The sequence below is a fragment of the Megalops cyprinoides genome, chromosome 15 (assembly GCF_013368585.1).
Source record: "Megalops cyprinoides isolate fMegCyp1 chromosome 15, fMegCyp1.pri, whole genome shotgun sequence".
NCBI lineage: Eukaryota > Metazoa > Chordata > Actinopteri > Elopiformes > Megalopidae > Megalops > Megalops cyprinoides.
Window position 1 is genome coordinate 10,285,785 of NC_050597.1, and position 17,352 is coordinate 10,303,136.

General features: G+C 44.0%; 1 protein-coding gene across 1 annotated transcript; it reads left to right on the forward strand.

Annotated features, from left to right (window-relative positions):
* The first annotated feature begins 1,036 nt into the window (after positions 1-1,036).
* Positions 1,037-17,352, forward strand: LOC118790174 (actin-related protein 2-A). The gene is made up of 9 exons (XM_036547037.1): positions 1,037-1,143; positions 5,185-5,295; positions 9,261-9,476; positions 10,644-10,716; positions 11,912-12,048; positions 12,652-12,801; positions 14,243-14,388; positions 14,972-15,104; positions 17,070-17,352. The coding sequence occupies exons 1-9, from the start codon at positions 1,096-1,098 to the stop codon at positions 17,238-17,240; spliced, it is 1,185 nt and encodes a 394-aa protein (XP_036402930.1). The 5' UTR covers positions 1,037-1,095; the 3' UTR covers positions 17,241-17,352.

The following is a 17,352-nucleotide window of genomic DNA, read 5'->3' on the forward strand; positions in this document are numbered from 1 at the left end:
CATTTAAGTTAAAGCAGCAAAGTTAGCATCAAGGGGGGGTCTAACTGGAGTCTTGGTCAAAATAGCATTTACACTCAGTCTAAACATTCAGGAACTCTAGCAGAATTATTGGAACCTTGAGACTCCTCTTCTTTCATTTCATCAAGTCACTTTGGCAGTCCAATAAGACCTTAACCTGTTCTGTGTGTATAAACAGACATTACTCAGGACAACCTGCTCCCACTCCTCAGGTTATCGTGCAGCTCACCTGCAACAGCTTCTACAATGTCAGAGGCATGATGTAATTTTCTCCCGGAATGTGAGAATGCCCATGTACTCAAAGCTGCGGTTCTCTTTAGCTGGGTCCCCTGACATCCTGCTATACACAGTATTTCAGTCCGTGATGAAGGAACTAATCAATCAATCCTCTAGGAAATATTTAAGCTTCGCACTGTACAAGAGTGGTACGAGCGCTTCACTGCGCTGTGGAATAGCCTAAGGCCAAAACCAAAAACTAGAAATGAGATGATTACCCATAAAAAATATGTATGAAATATTTTCAACATACACGCCATATTAGTTAATTACTAGATGAAGCAAATTAGCTGTTAGCAAAGCACACAGATGACTCATTTGCCTGGAAAAAAAAACATTTACGTCTTTTTACAAATTTACCGAGACCAATATCTGAAATTTTAAAGTACAAATAACGTTATTTGAATTTGTATTCTGTTATTCTTATACCCAGTAACAACCGTTACCCTGACAAAAAGTACACACACCCTTTTCAGTGTTTGAAGGGCTGACAACAACCATCTTTTGCTCATTGAGAAAATGTCCCACCTCCCATGAGAACCTCAGACTTAAAACATGATTGGATATGAAATATTGCCGTCCGCCGCACTTATCAAATAGAAACAAAGTTAACATATTTTTAAGTACGCGATTGGTTAACGTTCAAGTCTGTATTCTGGTATGTAGGCGGAGAGTAACGTGGAAGGGAGGGTCACATGTCATACATACCGGAAAAAGCCCTTTCCGGGAGCCGGGGTGTGATTTCCGGCTCGGCGAAGAAAGTTGAGGAGGAGAGGTCTGCAGGTTCCTGGATTTTATAAAATGGATAGTCAGGGAAGGAAAGTGGTGGTTTGTGACAATGGAACCGGGGTAAGTCTTAGGGCAGAACGCTCTCTGCCGCTGATCATCAGTCGCCCCGGGTTTACCCAAGGTTATTTTTGATTGCGAGGAAAGATTTTTTCCCTGAAACAGGAAGTAAAGAGTGGCTAACTGGGTGGGTAGGCAAAGGAATGTGTGTCTGTCAGCTTGTCAATTATGTATTCTTCAAATGCACCGATGGCATTACGTGGCGCTAAGCTAAAAGACATGTGCATAATACTGGAAATGCCGCAGTTGAATGTCCTCCACGCTCTTGATGTTGTGAACCTGCCGCCGCCGCCGCTTATTATGGGTGCTGGAGCTGGCATTGTGCATGCTCTAGCTATAAATGTAGTCATCGCTTGCCATGGTCACAGCTAGCCATGTTAGCACAGTGTTACCATACCTAACGGACAATTCTGGTGGGTTGTTTCAGTCTCTAGCAAGGTAAATAGCTAGCTAAGAGAATTAATTTATTTTAAGATCTCCCTGATTTATTAATATCTTACTATCCTGTAGCTAGCTACCGTTAGTTAGGTAGCTGGAGCGCGATAAGATTAGCTAGCTATTATCCCCGGGAAGCTATCAAGCTAACTCATAGAATCTGATTGGGCGCTAGTGCCTTTACTAGATATTTTCCACAACAGCTAATTAACAAGCTAAATATGCAAATCTTGGTTGAGGAAGTGGTAGGTAGCAAGATAGTTGGCTAAGATTAGTTCGAACACACCTTGTCTGGCAATATAGGTAACTAGCCTTGTTAGTAGTAGCCAGTTAGCCCCAGCTACGTCCGACTAAGGCGTAGGTAGCTGGCTGGGTACCGCTTCAGTGACATTTCCTGGATTAAAGATTTGCTGCTCAGACTAAGAAACTAGCGGGACTGACTGGTCAAGTAGCAGTTAGCGTTTTAGCTAGCTACTGCAGATAGCCATATCACTAACTATATAGCTACGAATAATTGTACATGGCACGATTTTTATGAATGGAAAAGGACGAACAAGGTACAGATAATCAAATCCGATTGCTGGCTGTCTCATTCAAGAGGCTCCTTTTGTATGTCCGAGACTGTCTACTGCGACCTGTTTTGGACCTGGCATGATGTGGTTTGCTGGCCATGTCCCAAATTGACACCAATACAGGCGCGCTATAATTCGGGACTATGATTAAGATGGGGCTACCTATCTGGTAGCTAAGTAGATCTAGAAAGCCACCGGGGTACGGGTTTTCATTTTCACTTCTCAGACAATCCCCCGCTACTGTTGTACTTTCTTCCAAGTCCGTCATACAAGAGTTTTCTAGTTGTGGCTGTTAGCTATCGTACAGCTAACACCTAGGAACGGTTTTTAGTCCCGCGCCACATTAGCCATGATTGCTTCCACATAATTTATTTCCGTAGCTGTATTTTCAGATGTACCTTGATGTTACTGTATCTCATGCATTATTGTGTTCGTCATACAACGAACATGCAGCTAACTTCTCTTCGCGCCACGACAGTGCATGGGTAGCAGACCAAAGTTAGCTGGCTATTTTACAATCTTAATACCACCACAAAACATACAGAATATTGAGTGCAGGTGGTTAGCTAATGTTAGCTAGCTATGGCGGCCAGGTGTAGCTCAAGATGAACGCTTGTCAATGACATTAATATTTATCGCGAGAGATCTGCGTCCCGTGTGATTATCTCACGCTTAACAGTTGACAGGAAACTGCAGTAATAACAGTAATGTGAATTAGTAAAAAATGCACATGTGTAGTGGATAGGGACAATGTAAAAAAGGGAGCTATAGTGGAAATCAATACATATTTACATTCCCAATAGCATGTGCTAATTTTTAGGCTTTGAATATAGATTTGAAACATGACGTTTTAGTGCTTTACCTCAAATCTGGACCACGGAAATCTTTTTAAATCCATAGTAGCCAAAGATAGGGCCTCGTCAGGTGTGTTCGGGGTGCTAAATAGGACAGGGCGACCTAGTGTAACTCGTACTGTTTTTCTGGGACACAACAGTATCTTCTCTCAAATTTTATGAAGTAGTCTTCGTTGATCTTCTGTGTATCAATGGCATGTGTTGAAGCATGTATTGGGTAATGATTTTATTAAGAGTTTCACTTAAACACACCTGTAAATTGTGATGAACTCACCTACCAAAAAAAAAAACAAAAAACAAAAACAAAACAGTGATATGACGAAAGTCAAGTTGTTTTCAGCATGTGAACTGATCACTGTAAAAGAGCTGTGCTGTGCCATGCAATTATGGTTCTTTTGAAGTCTGTGTAGGTATAGCACATGCAGACCATCTGGGGAGACTCAGCTCAGAAACAAAATCTGTACGAGCTTTCTTTTATGACATTCTGGCATCAAAGACTGTGTAGAAAAAGTTTCTGGTTTTTGGTGCACATTACCTTGCAAGGGCAAGAGTATTTTTCCAAGCAGCCAGAAGGATGTTGGTTTAGTGTTAGCAGTGTAAAAAGTGCTTGCTGATGCAGACCTCAAATGATGAGTCAGAGATAAGTGAGACCAGCTCTCAACCCACAGTGTCTGTCCAGGGAGCCCCGGCTGCAGTTTGTAAATGAAGAGGAAGGTATAATTTAAACTGCTGCCACTTCCGCAGGGTTTTATTTATAGACTTCACATCAAGTATTTTTTGGTGCAGAGAAGTTGCAAGTGGGTGACTCAGACTGTCTCGGGTTTGGGGTCAAATGAGCTTTTCTTGGCTCTGCCGTTGCCTCTGGTCAACCTCAGAACTGGTCTGGTGTCATTGCAATTCCATATGTGTGTTGAATTCCTTGTTCAGTTTGACAAAACGATTGGTTCTGACCAGTCATTCAGAATGTATGGGGATGTTCTCTGGAATATCGAGCTCCTGATGCTTGTCAGCTCAGAAACTAAAGAAGTCGAAGACTGCTCTTGTGGCTGCAGGGCGTTTCCATCCCCAGTGTACTTCCTTTTCATAATTCCTTATCCTAACAACCAAGCATCATATGACTGGGGAAAGAAGCGGTTTTTAATGCGCACCGATGGTGTATAGTGCACATAGGTCTATGTTTGTGAGACCATTCATCATTTCTGGCCCACATGAGATGGATGTATTAGCCAGTGGTGGGATGTGTTTGTTGTAGAAGCTGATTAAGCTTCCTCTGTGTGAGCAGACACCTAGGGCTAGGGCTAGTACATTGCCTAAGCATTAAGACTGCTTGTTGCTTTTGTAACATTATAGGAATTTGTACTGAGGAGTTTGGTGGGTTGTGGGAAGAACATTCATAATTTTTTGCATGTTGCTTAAAATAACCAGTTCATGCTAGATAGCTGTCACACCAATCTGTTGTTTTGTGCAATAAAATATTTCTGTATGCAAGGTTTTTTTTTTTTTTTTAACAAGACAGTCTGGACTATGTGAATTGTAATTTCCCCTCAAATGAATATTTTCAGTTAAGGTTTGCTCCAGACAGAAATGTCTGTGGGGTTGGTCAGTGAAAGTATATTATGGGTTCATATCATTATTGATTAGGCTGTAGCAGAGTGTGGTGTTTGCCTTCCTGATGCATCTAAATGGAGTTAAAAGCCACTTACAAAAGCATTGTGCACTATTCAGTCTTCTACATTACATTCTATGTGAAAGATGTCCAGAGAATGAGAAGCATTTTCCTCAGGGCAATAGAACACAATGGGGGAGAAATTTGGTCATAAGATTATGTATATTATTTATTAACCAAACAGACACCCTTATTCTGGGCTACATAGATAGCTAACGTGCTTGCATGTCTTCCTACATGCATGTCTTATTATTTTTCAAGGGAAGGTACAATCACGGTTCCTTATCCGGGAGTTGAACACGTAGCTTTGTGTAGGTCCTTTAGAGTGTAGTTCCTTTAGTTTGTACTGCCTCCCCAGGGAATGTAGCTGGATAAAAGATGCATATCTCATTGTCATGAAAGATCCAGTATTTCCAGCCTCTGTGTGCCTTCTGACCGACTCTCTCACCTCTCCCTCTGTGTGTATCTTTCTCCTCCCTTTCCCCTTTCCCCTCTGTGTCTCCTCTCTCCTCCACAGTTTGTAAAGTGCGGCTATGCTGGCTCCAACTTCCCCGAGCACATCTTCCCTGCCCTGGTGGGCCGGCCAATCATCCGCTCCACAGCCAAAGTGGGCAACATCGAGATCAAGGTAAAGCTCTCCCGCCCTGATCACACAGGCCCCCAGAGGCCTTCTTCATTTCTCATGTAGGCCTTGTTCAGAGACCACAGTTCTTATCCTGGTAGCCTGTTTGCTTCCTCTTTCCATCTTTTTCTTTCTTGCCTTTTTGCTCATGCTCCCTCCTCCCTCTGCACTTGCAATTGTCGGGTGTGCATTAAGCAGTGACACTCTCCAGATGCTTTTGCTGGAATTCACCTGCTGAGGTGACGGGCACGGTGGGCACTGCTGTGTGAAGCTGTGGAGAAAAACCTGTCACATTTGCCATTTTACAGTTGTGTGACTGTCCACACAATGGAAATGTGTCTGTGTTTGCAGCTGTTTTCGTGTCTCGCACAGCAGAGTGGCTATTTGTCTGACCGCTGCAATGTTGCCACATTGTCAATAGTAAGGCATGCCTCTACTTTCAGTCATGTTGCAGACCGTGATTAGCACTGAAGTAGTGCTTTAGTAGTCTTCCTCTTGTGAACCTTGTATCAAGTTCGCCATGTTTTCTCTGTGTCTGAGTGACTTTGCTATTTATTCATGCAGTTTGTAGGAGACATCTTCAGGCCCTAGAGCCAGGTACTTTGAAACCAGGTGTTGAAAAGTTCATTTGTTTATTGTGTCAGGATTTCTCACCGATGAACGTTTTGTAACGAATAATTAACTTTTAGCCTTGTTAGCTTTGTAGCCCCCTTTCCATGTGTCCTTTTGTTAATCTTCTGCTTCTGGTCAAGAAATGGACAAATGGCAGACAGATGATTGAAAGCCATCTATGCCAGTGCTGAGCTCAGTATTAATAATTCATAATGCATGAAAAAAATAAATCATTAATACTGGGTTTAAACAGAACACCCACACCTTCACCACTGGGCTGATATTTGGTCTACTTGAAAAGTGAAGTAGACAGGTTTGTCATGTTTGGAGTTGAAAGATCCAGCTCCCCTCATCACCACACAAGTTCTGTTCAGGAGAGTATAGCAGTGTGTCCTCAGTGCTGGCCAGGGACCTGACCCCTTCTGGACTGTCCACCTCTTTCTACTTCCTCTCTGACCTTCTGCTCTTTATCTTCTCTTCCCCCTCTTTCTTCACCTGTTGATGTAGAATTACAAAAAGATGGTAAGTGTGGTTTGGCGTGTGCTCCTTCCTGTATTTGCTTGGCCAAGAGAGAGTATTGCTGTGCTTAGTCTTCCTCTGTAAAGAAGTAACAATTCTTTATTTTTTATTTTTTTCTGTCTTATTCTTCTTTTTGGGTTGTGTTTCAGTTTGAGTTTGTGTGAATGGGTTTTGTTCCTTCTCTCTCTTCCTGTTACTTTTGAAAAGTTTGCCGTGATGAAAGAATGTCTTCCTCTAACATCTGAATCGGTTTCTTTTCATTTTGGGTTTCTCTCTGTTTCTGTCACCTGGCTTATTCATATATTAAGATTATATATGGGTTACTTGAAGGCTAGTCAGCGCTGAGCTTGTCGACAAAGGTAAAACGTGATTCTAAACAGTGAGATCTCTGGCACAGAACACGACCGTCAGTCCTCCAAACCAGACAGCAAAGGTTCCCCTTTTCGACTCCTAAAATGATTAAGCAGAAGTAAAGATAATTAAGGGAAACTGCGACACTGACTGTTTAAGCGGACTTAAAATATCCTCTGAACCCTGTACCAGAAGCCTCCTCTGTATTGACCTATGATTTCCACTGGGCCCACCCAAATCACTAATCCACCTGATTAAGAGACCTATGCTCTCCCTGGTTCAAAGATGGCTAGTGATCAGAAGAGGGCAGAACTTCCTGCTGGAATGAGGATCAAGCCACCAAAGTAGCTTCCAAGTCCATGCAGCCATCACAAGAGTATAGGGTAGTTGAGTGATTTTTTTTTTTATGGTGTCTCTGGGGCAATAGGTGCACAGGGCTGGTCCACTGTAATGTTGTATGCAGCGTGGAGTTAAGTACATCGGAGGCCCATGTGTTCTCATCACTTCTTGTGCACAAGACCAGTCAGAACGTGCAGCTTCAGCAAAAAAATGTGCCTGTCAGGTCTTTATTTATGAGTCTATCCCAAGCAAACCATAGTCAAATTTGGCAAGGAGCCAGACACTCCTTTTTAGGCGATTTTTATTGTGCTCTCTGTTTCTGAAGAACATCAAATTTTTTTGGCAACATCAAAGACTTCATGATAAAATGGTAAAACGTAGGGGCTGGTAAAATTATAGCTCTGAAAATAAAATGTAACTTACGCTCAGTTGTGTGCAGTTTTAGATGTCCCTGTGTGTTTTCAGTGTGAGACTTCCTTGACTGTTTTCACGATGTTCTCCAGCTGTAGTGGGAAGATATGCTTGCTAACAGAACTCTAGTGCCAACTTGTGACCACAGGTTATTGAAGGAAACGATCACAGCGCTGTGTTGGATTGCAAAAAAAGATGGAGTTTGTTGCTGTACAGTGAGTTTGAATTTGGAAATTTGCTAGCCAGTAAATTCGTGAGACCGCTAACTTCAGGGATGGCTGTTCCTCATTTGAAACGCGTGTGAGTGCTGGGGTTTTTGTTCGCTAAGCCATATGGTGCAGTCTTTATCTGTAAAATGCATGTACACATGCAGGCAACAGCTGTGGCCATATGCTGTGCTCTACACTGAGATACCCTGCTGCTCTGGATTGTTTGTTGAGAAGCTCATTGTTCCTTTCTATTTCCAAAAAAGCAGTCACATTAATTCCATGTTCCAAAGAGATGTCCACTTTAATACATAATTGTCTGTAAGACACACCACTGGTGATTTCCCCAGAGAGCCATCCTACAGTAGGTGCCAGCCAAACGTAGATAGGACTGAATGGGTCTAACTGGATAGAGTGGTGTCTGCAGACATGAAACTCTCACCAGAGCAGACTGGTTTTCACAAGTTGAGAGAAAAGCACAGCAAGAGCCCCCCCTGGTGCAGGAAGAAAGGTTTTAAAAGGGGAACAGCATCATAAAATGTTGAATGTGTGACTAGGAATGATCGATTATTACTAACAGGGCAAAATGCATGGGAATCTCCTGTTTGTGCATGCTGGGTAATCGCTGGCCACAGTCTCAAGTGTTTGGAGACTGTCTTCAAGGTTCTCAGTGTGTGTGCCGAATAGCTGCTAAATGCACCATGTTTGCACTTGCTGTGGGGCTATAATGGATGCACCATCAATTCAGTTCCCTGTCAGAGCTGGGTGTGGGTGACAGTAATTGATGAGTCCTTAGTGCAAGTGGCCAGTTTCTGAGCAGTATTATATATGTTATGGCATCCACACTGAAGTTTATTCAGTCCTCTGATGGTGTGGGCTCACATTCTGATGTATTCTCCATGCTTATACTTATGTTTTGTTGTATAAAGGACTTAAAGCCCTTGTTTTATCATTATTTTCACATAACATACCAAATTTAAATGCGCGAAACATTAAATTTCATTTTAGTTAAGTGTTTTGATAAAATCAGTACACCGCTAATGCCACCTAGTTATAGAAGCCATTTCATGTGACAGTTCTTTCAGATATTGATACTCCTTTCCCTGGATCACTGTTGTGTTAATTCTGAACAGTTCTCCAGTCAGTTCTTTCAAGTTTCATTTCAGACGTCTTGCCCCAGATGTCTTCAGGTATTGTACTGGCCTGTATGACGTCACTTACTGTGCGACTCGGTCCGATCCAGCCCCACTTTACCTGTTTTAGCATATCATTTTCCAAAAATGTTCACTGGACTGTCTGCTCAGACAGATCCAGCAATTAATGCATGCAGGGGGATTAAGAGGAGGTGCTCTAATGCTAATGTGCAATTGGGCAGTGGCAGATTCCTCAGACATAATTGCATTAAACGGATATTAACCAGTTGTAACTGAGAATGCCATTAGCCCCACTGGCTGGCAAAGAGTGGCCCATCATTGCAGCGACTGAGGGCTGATGCGTGGCTTAAGCTTTAACCTCTGACCTCTGACCTCTCAGGACCTGATGGTGGGGGATGAGGCAAGCGAGCTGAGGTCTATGCTGGAGGTGAACTATCCCATGGAGAATGGCATTGTGCGAAACTGGGACGACATGAAGCACCTGTGGGACTACACCTTCGGGCCCGAGAAGCTCAACATCGACTCCCGCAACTGCAAGATCCTCCTTACAGAGCCCCCCATGAACCCCACTAAGAACCGTGAGAAGATCATCGAGGTACGGGCTGTGTTAACGTACACACAAATAGCTCTCACTGTGGCCCCACACAGGAATCTGGGGGCTGTCTCATGATTCACCTGAACAATTTAGGTTAAATGGTTTACTGAATGGTACAGTGGCAGTGCCCCCAACTGAGAACTGAACCCACAACTCGCTGATTACATATCCAGTTACAAGCCTTTTTACTCTTATAGTTAACTCTTATACTTAAAGTTTTTGGAATATTCTACACAACCTCATCACTTTTGATTTATGCAATGAGTGGTTTCAACTTGGTACACATTGACAGTAGTGACACAGATAGCATCATGTTCAGGCAAGCTGCAGTAATTGTTTGTAGAGTATGACAGTGGCATAGATGCTGCTCGGAATGTCTTGAGCGCTTTTTGAGCTGCAGGGCATGTGTGCGTGTGTGTGTGTGTGCGTGCGGCAGTGTGATCCCCCTGGTCTCCTGACCCTTGCCTTGTGAGTGCATGGGCTCGGTGGATCACTCTCACTGTTTCCTGAGGAGAGGCATTTGCATCTGGCAGAGCTCACTGTCAGGATACGGATAAGGGGCTCTTCCAGGAAAACCTCTCTGCTTTCATAGTACATTCTGGTTTGGAGATTGTTTAGTGGAAAAACTCATTTTAAACCTCCTGAATATATACTATATCACCTTCAAAGATTGCTGTACCCTCCTTGTTGTGTATGTCTTGACATACGCTGACACTAATATTCTCTCACACAAAGACGCACACACACACACACACACACACACACACACACACACACACACACACACACACACACTGCTCACTGTGGGCCCCTGAGCTGCTGTCATAAATGATGCAGACCCTGTGTTGTGTGTAGCCGTTGAGCTGAGTGGAGCCATGCTGAGTGCTTCAGGGTAGAAGCTGTCTGACCCCTCTGTGTCCCATCCACCCCTCTGCCTGCCTCTGTTAGCTCCACACTCACTGATCTCAGCAGCCATGGATGCACCTCCTGAGTTGTGTCCGCAGTGCGGCACATGGTACTCACACTCACGTTTGGACACATCTTCAGATGGGCCCCACCGGAAATGCACACTCAAACTGTCAGCATCTTTTTATCCCAGGTTTGGATGGATTGTTTGCTGTTTATACTTGTTCTGATGTCCTCTTTCACATCCTCTCCATCCTGCAGGTGATGTTCGAGACATATCAGTTCTCAGGGGTTTACATTGCCATCCAGGCCGTGCTGACACTCTATGCTCAAGGTAGGTCACCTTCTCCTTTCTGCACTGCCATGGAAACTTAGGACAAGCTGCTCCCAACTTAATAAATCTTTCATGCCATTTTGTCAAGGCTAGGAAATACTTACGGTAATTTCACGTGCTGTGTTCAGTTTGCCAACAATGCTGATCAATACAATAATAATAACAAAATGTATTTGATTTACCTCATTGTATAACCTCCCAACCATTTTCTGGAGTGATTAGCTTGAAGTCTGGAGATTGCAGCTCAGAATTGGGATGTCTCTTTTTGTGGGGTGATTTAGTCAGTGGGAGAGGGTTGGCCGCTCCCTGGTAATTTTCTTTAGGAGTTCCTGACCATACTAGGATGAAAATCTAACAGCCCCAACGGGGCGTAATTGTGAAGAGGTAGAGGCACCAAGAGGTGAACACCCATGAGCTCTTGCAGTAGATTGTGAGAACTAACGGCAAGCTGAACAAATTGGACAATAATGGTGAAGAGCAGGGCTTTAGCATAGAACCTGGTCCTTGCAGAGAAATTCCTCGAGCTAGAAAAGACGCAAGGTTGTCCCAATGCCAGTGGTTAGCAGTCATGTGACTGTACTGAGACTGATGGGAGCTGGAGAGAAGTTGCAGATAAACTGAACAGCAGTATGTGAGGGGTTCCAAAATCCGAAGATGGCAAAATTCACACAATGTTGCCTTGGTTTAGCTATACAGACAAGCAGTTAATGAGCAATATAAATTACAAATTACATTTAAATTTGAAATCTTGAGAATAAATATTACAGTTCAGCTCTTTAATTTTATATGAGCGCTTTTGCATAAAACCTGGTGGGAAAGTCTGTGCCACCTGCCAGTTACAGAACCCCTACACATAAAATTCTCTTGCATGTCTGCCATTTTACCACCATGATTGACCTTGTAATTTTAGAGAGAATGATTTTGTTTCTAAGTTGTGTAGTGCCACCTAGTGGCTGTATTAGTTTTACAGAAACAAACTCTGTAAATCGTGTGGATTAATGTCTGTCATTTTTCCATGTGATGTGGATGAACCCTAATGGAATCATATTGTGTAACATTCTATTTAAGGGCACGCGTCCTCCTTTTGTCTGTGGTGGATGGTTATTGAAAGGATCTGACAGATTCACATTCAGTAGTCCACAGTCCACAGGTTGTTCCACAGTGCCTCAGTGTCTGTCTTGTGGCTGGTGTTCAGGTCTGCTGACGGGCGTGGTGGTAGACTCGGGCGATGGCGTCACCCACATCTGTCCCGTTTACGAGGGCTTCTCCTTGCCCCATCTCACCCGACGACTGGACATCGCGGGGAGGGACATCACTCGCTACCTCATCAAGGTGCACTCCTCTTACCTGACCTGCTGGGCTCTGTGACCGTCTGTGCCACTCTGTGTATCTGTCTCTGTCTCTGTCTTTGTAGATATGTGGATGTGCATGTGTCTGTGCTCATACTTCCGTACACCTTTCTGTGTGGCAGTCTGCCCGTTATGAGAGTACTTCAACAATGTGTAACAGATGACAAAACTGATAATGGTAGTTTCCCTACACGGTTGGTCTTTTGTACCACTAACAATCGATAGTGTGTGCCTACAGAGGTCCGGACATGAAATTTTCACTGGGAACATGACTTTACCTTACTTCACATTATTGGCATTTAGAAAATGCCCTTATCCAGAGCGACTTAGATAGGTTGAAGTTTTTTACATGTCACTCATTTATACAGCTGGATATTTGCTGAGGCAATTCTGGGTTAAGTACCTTGCCCAAGGGTACAACAGCAGTGCCCTGGTGGGGAATCAAACCGGTAACCTTTTGTTTGAGTCCTGCTGCTTACCACTATACTAGATTACTACTGACTTGATATGACTTTTGTGCTGAAATATCCTCCTTTTTCCCCATTGGCTGATGCTGGCAGTAAAGCCGTTTCTCTCCCCTGTGCAGCTGCTGTTGTTGAGGGGCTACGCCTTCAACCACTCGGCAGACTTCGAAACGGTACGCATGATGAAGGAGAAGCTGTGCTACGTGGGCTACAACATCGAGCAGGAGCAGAAGCTGGCGCTGGAGACCACGGTGCTGGTGGAGTCCTACACGGTAAGTCCCGCCCCGTCCCAGAGACGCAGGGAGAGTAGCCCAGAATCCTCCTTATGGAAACGGAGCAGAGTCCGTCATTTTAACCAAGTTATTAGTTATTCCCAGAAGTTGCCCATTCCTACATAGACGGCACAGTATTCTTTATTTTTTTTTGCAGTTTGTACAAGTTTGCACATGTACAAAATCATATTAGAACTATAAACGTTCTGTTGTAGTGTTAAGAGACCCAAAGGAAGGAAGTGAGTACCCCCTGATGAAATGGAAGTAATTTGAGCATTCTGCTGAGCCTCCTGTAGATGGCAGCAGTGGCCACTGCCTGAGACAGTTCCGGTCCCCTCATTAAATCGCTGAAAAGAAAGGCGGCTCTGTATACACTAGATCCTGACCGGCAAGTTTAGCAGAGTCTGCAGCGTCATGTGGTCAGAACCACTGCTGACTGACAGCAGAGGCCTCAGATGGAGGGGCAGGCACGGAGACAGCTGTATGGGGGAGCAGGGCAGGCACAAGGAGAGTGGAGTCCTGAGTAGTATTTAAAGCTAGAGCTGGGGCCTCATGCTCCATTTCCTTAGAACCATATGCTTTAGAGCCAGCTGACCAGCTAGGATTGGTCTTTTGCCCCCCCCCCCATCCAGTGTGCAGTCCCACACGTGTTTGCTCATTGGACGCTCACGCTCAGGCCAGAGACTTCCGGTCCCCCGGGGGTGTGTGGCGGCCCAAACTCTCGCTGACCGAGAGGCTCCCTGCGATTCAGAGCGTGGAAGAGAATTTTCCTCGTGCGGTTTGATTTCTCTTTGCAAAGCACTTAAGACGCGAGAGACAGAAAGTGGGCAAAACAAGGAGCGCACTGTGGCTGCGGGGCGAGCTTACCCAGCATGCAACGTCGTTTCCTGCGTGGCCAGGGTCCTGCACACCGCTGACCTGATTTCTGTTTCCGCCTCTGGACCCCAGACATTGAGCCTTCAATGGGCTCTTTATGCGCTCCCAGTCCCACACAATGTTCCCTGATTTTCTTTAAACCGAGTTCAGTCATTATAGATGGATGTGGCCAATATGTGCCATTAAGACGTGCTGTTTCACAATAGTGCTACTCTACAGTGCACACAGGTAGCTGTTATCAGGAGGCAAGGGGGTGGTGGTTGTTATAACTATTCACATTATTCATTATTAGTCAGTTACAGGGGAACTAAAGCGTAGAAAGGCCTTTTCTTGCTCATAGTATGAACGTGTGTTATAACTGATAGGAGTCACATAACATAACATAACATGTGTTCATATTATGCAGCAGGAAAAGGCCATTTTACCCGATACTGTAATGTATCTCATTGGTCACAGCCCCAAGGTGATTTTAATATCAGAGCCACTACTGTAGAGACCCTCTTGTGAAAGTCTGCCCCCAAGATACAGTCTCATAATGACACCCATGAATGACCTCTGTTCGCAGCTCCCAGATGGCAGGGTCATCAAGGTAGGAGGGGAGAGGTTCGAGGCCCCGGAGGCGCTGTTCCAGCCCCATCTAATCAATGTAGAGGGGGTGGGCGTGGCTGAGCTGCTCTTCAACACCATCCAGGCAGCTGATATCGACACCAGGTAATGCTCCACTCCTGTACACAGTCAGCTGGGTCATGTGATCAGGGCACTCTCTCCCCTAGGACTTAAATTATGCCTAACCTGACCGTAGCTTTCTGTGCACTGTCAGCAAAACAACCTCTAAATGTTATGTGTTAGTGCTTTGTGTTATACATTTACTGAAGCAGCTGAGGTTAGGTGCCCCGGTCAAGGACGCAACAGCAGTGTGTTACCTTGGATTTGAAACTAGGTTTTTGCCGGTTTCCTACCCACACCACGCTGCTGCCACGAACACTGCATGAAAGATGCTCAGGCCTCATAACCAAAAGGTTGCCGGTTCGATTCCCTGTTGGGGCACTGCCGTTGTACCCTTGAGCAAGGTACTTAACCCAGAATTGCCTCAGTTAATATCCAGCTGTATAAATGGGTAACATGTTAAAAATTGTAACCTATCTAAGTCCTTCTGGATAAGGGCATCTGCTAAGTGCCAGTAATGTAATGTAATGAAAGATGCTTTGTTGACTGTGTAGTGAGTAGCTGCTGTGTAAGGGTGCAGTGCTCTGTGTTCTGACCCTGCCCGTGCGATACCGTGCCCCCTCTGCAGGGCGGAGTTCTACAAACACATCGTGCTTTCGGGGGGCTCCACCATGTACCCGGGCCTGCCCTCCCGGCTGGAGCGGGAGCTGAAGCAGCTCTACCTGGAGCGCGTGTTGAAGGGAGACGTGGACAAACTCTCGGTAAGTACAGCCTACGGTGCCTACCGGTGCTGAAGCTCCCTTCCAGCCCAAATGCAGACTGTTTGACACAATACTTTTCTGGACAACGTTGGTAAACTTTCAATGTTTTATAGAAATGAGGAAAAATGGCAGACACTTTAGGGTATGTGTTGACTTCAGCTAGTCTTGTTAATACCAGCCAGTGCAACAGTTACTATTGAAGCTTGTCTACCCAAATGCAAACTTTAGACACACTTAAAAGACTATTTTCTTTTCTATCACACTTAAAAGACAACAATGTCCCAAAGCCTTTCTTAACCTAAATTGTGCTTGTTATATAAAATAAGTGAAATGGCAGACATTTTAAGGTATGTGGCTAGTTTGGCTAGTCTTATTAGGGCCAGCTAGTATAAAAGAAAGGTATTTTTACTACTTTGGGGGAGACTGTCAGCAAGTGAGTAGTGAAGGACACTTGTTTTTTTTTTTTTTTTTTATGGTGACTAGGTGGCAGGTTTAAACATTGACATACAATCCAAAATGTGAACAGGGCAATGTTGTGTTATAGCCACTAGGTGGAAACAGAGCTCTTTGTAAACAGCTGAAATAACAGGTCTGAAATAAAGTTTTGGTCCACCAGCCAAGGTGGCTGGTAGATGGTAAATTCACCAGCTAGTTGGATTATTCACAAGCCAAGATAATTTATTGCATTTAAAAAAATATATAATTGTACTGAGCTGTTGTGCAAAATCGCAACTGGTATGTTTTTTTTTTTTTTTTTTTTTTTAATTTATCTTATATTAATATTGACAGATAAGGTAATGACAAATTTAATTCAAAGCGAGCACGTCTGTTTGAACTTCTTCCCTAGACAATTTGTCATTAACCAGTAAATTAAACAAAACCCCAGAAACAAGTTAGGGTATTATTCTGGGTCAGCTCTCGTTGAGATTCTCGCATTACAACTGACATTTATCATCCCCAATGAACAATGCTTTTCATTCCTGTAAGTGTTTCACAGGAACATGCCTTTGTTTTCATCCAGTGTACAAATATTACTTTGCAGAATGTTATTCTGTTATTAGATATCAACTTTTGATTCCAGCTCATCAATAATACACATGAATCATCTTTAGCTAGTTTAGCAAACCAGTGATCGTACTATCAAGCTGGCAACTTTAACAATAGGAGAGAAAATTAAAGATAAAATCTGCTAATTTCAGACCCTGAGTTTATGAGTCAAAATATTCAGATGCAGATACACCCCACACACACAGTACATTACAAACTTTCCAAAGGATGCATTTTCAGCGGAGTAGATCGCACATGCAAGAAGGCTGGGGTTAGCTAGGCAGAGCCCCGTCTCATTTAATACCTGGCCCTTAGCCTGGAAAACGTTATTGGTCTGGTTGTCAGCGTTCTATATTTAGATGATCAATTACAGATGAACCGCTAGATAAGGTTAAGTAGCGTGTCTGTCTGTCTGACGGCCGCATTTAAGGGAAATTAAAATCTCATTTTAATATGTACAGACTCCAGTGAGCTCCTAACCAGTGTCTTTTCTGCATCAACACAGGACTCCTTTAGAGTAATGTATGGGCCAGCTAAATAAATGCTGAGTTGGATGGCTTTTTGGAAAAAGTGTTTATGGTTTTAATTTGCTCGTTGTATGAGGTGATTCCTTTAGCTTTTTCCTCTGTACCCTTCTGCTTCCTCTTAAGAAGTTGGTCTGGGGAAGGCTCTGTGTTTTGACAAAATTTTACGGTCGCGTTGTTGTGGAAAGGCTGAAAGTGTGAGACTGGGGCAAATGGAAGACGTGGCAGAAATTACTTGACATGTTACTATGTAAGCTTGCACTAAAGTGGAACATGGAAATAAAAAATGGTGCCTTGTGTACACTCTCACTTCTCTTCTTTGTGTGTGTGTGTGTGTGTGTGTGTGTGTGTGTGTGTGTGTGTGTGTGTGTGTGTGTATTTCCCCCCCTTGCAGAAATTCAAGATCCGGATTGAAGATCCTCCTCGGCGCAAGCACATGGTATTCCTGGGTGGGGCGGTGTTGGCTGACATCATGAAAGACAAGGACAACTTCTGGCTGACGCGCCAGGAGTACCAGGAGAAGGGCATGCGTGTTCTGGAGAAGCTGGGGGTCACTGTTAGATAAACTCCACATCGGTCCCTCACCACCATTCACCCCCGACTATGTATCCATCCTTCTCTCTCTCACCTCTTCTCTTCTGTTCTGCTACTTATTCCTCAGAAATCACTCATCTATC

Bases quoted from the DNA above. Each gene is read 5' to 3' on its own strand.
- LOC118790174 (XM_036547037.1), top strand. From the start codon at position 1,096: ATGGATAGTCAGGGAAGGAAAGTGGTGGTTTGTGACAATGGAACCGGG. The intron at 12,049-12,651 runs GTGCACTCCTCT...TCCCCTGTGCAG, and splicing joins TCACTCGCTACCTCATCAAG to CTGCTGTTGTTGAGGGGCTA. The intron at 14,389-14,971 runs GTAATGCTCCAC...CCCCCTCTGCAG, and splicing joins GCAGCTGATATCGACACCAG to GGCGGAGTTCTACAAACACA.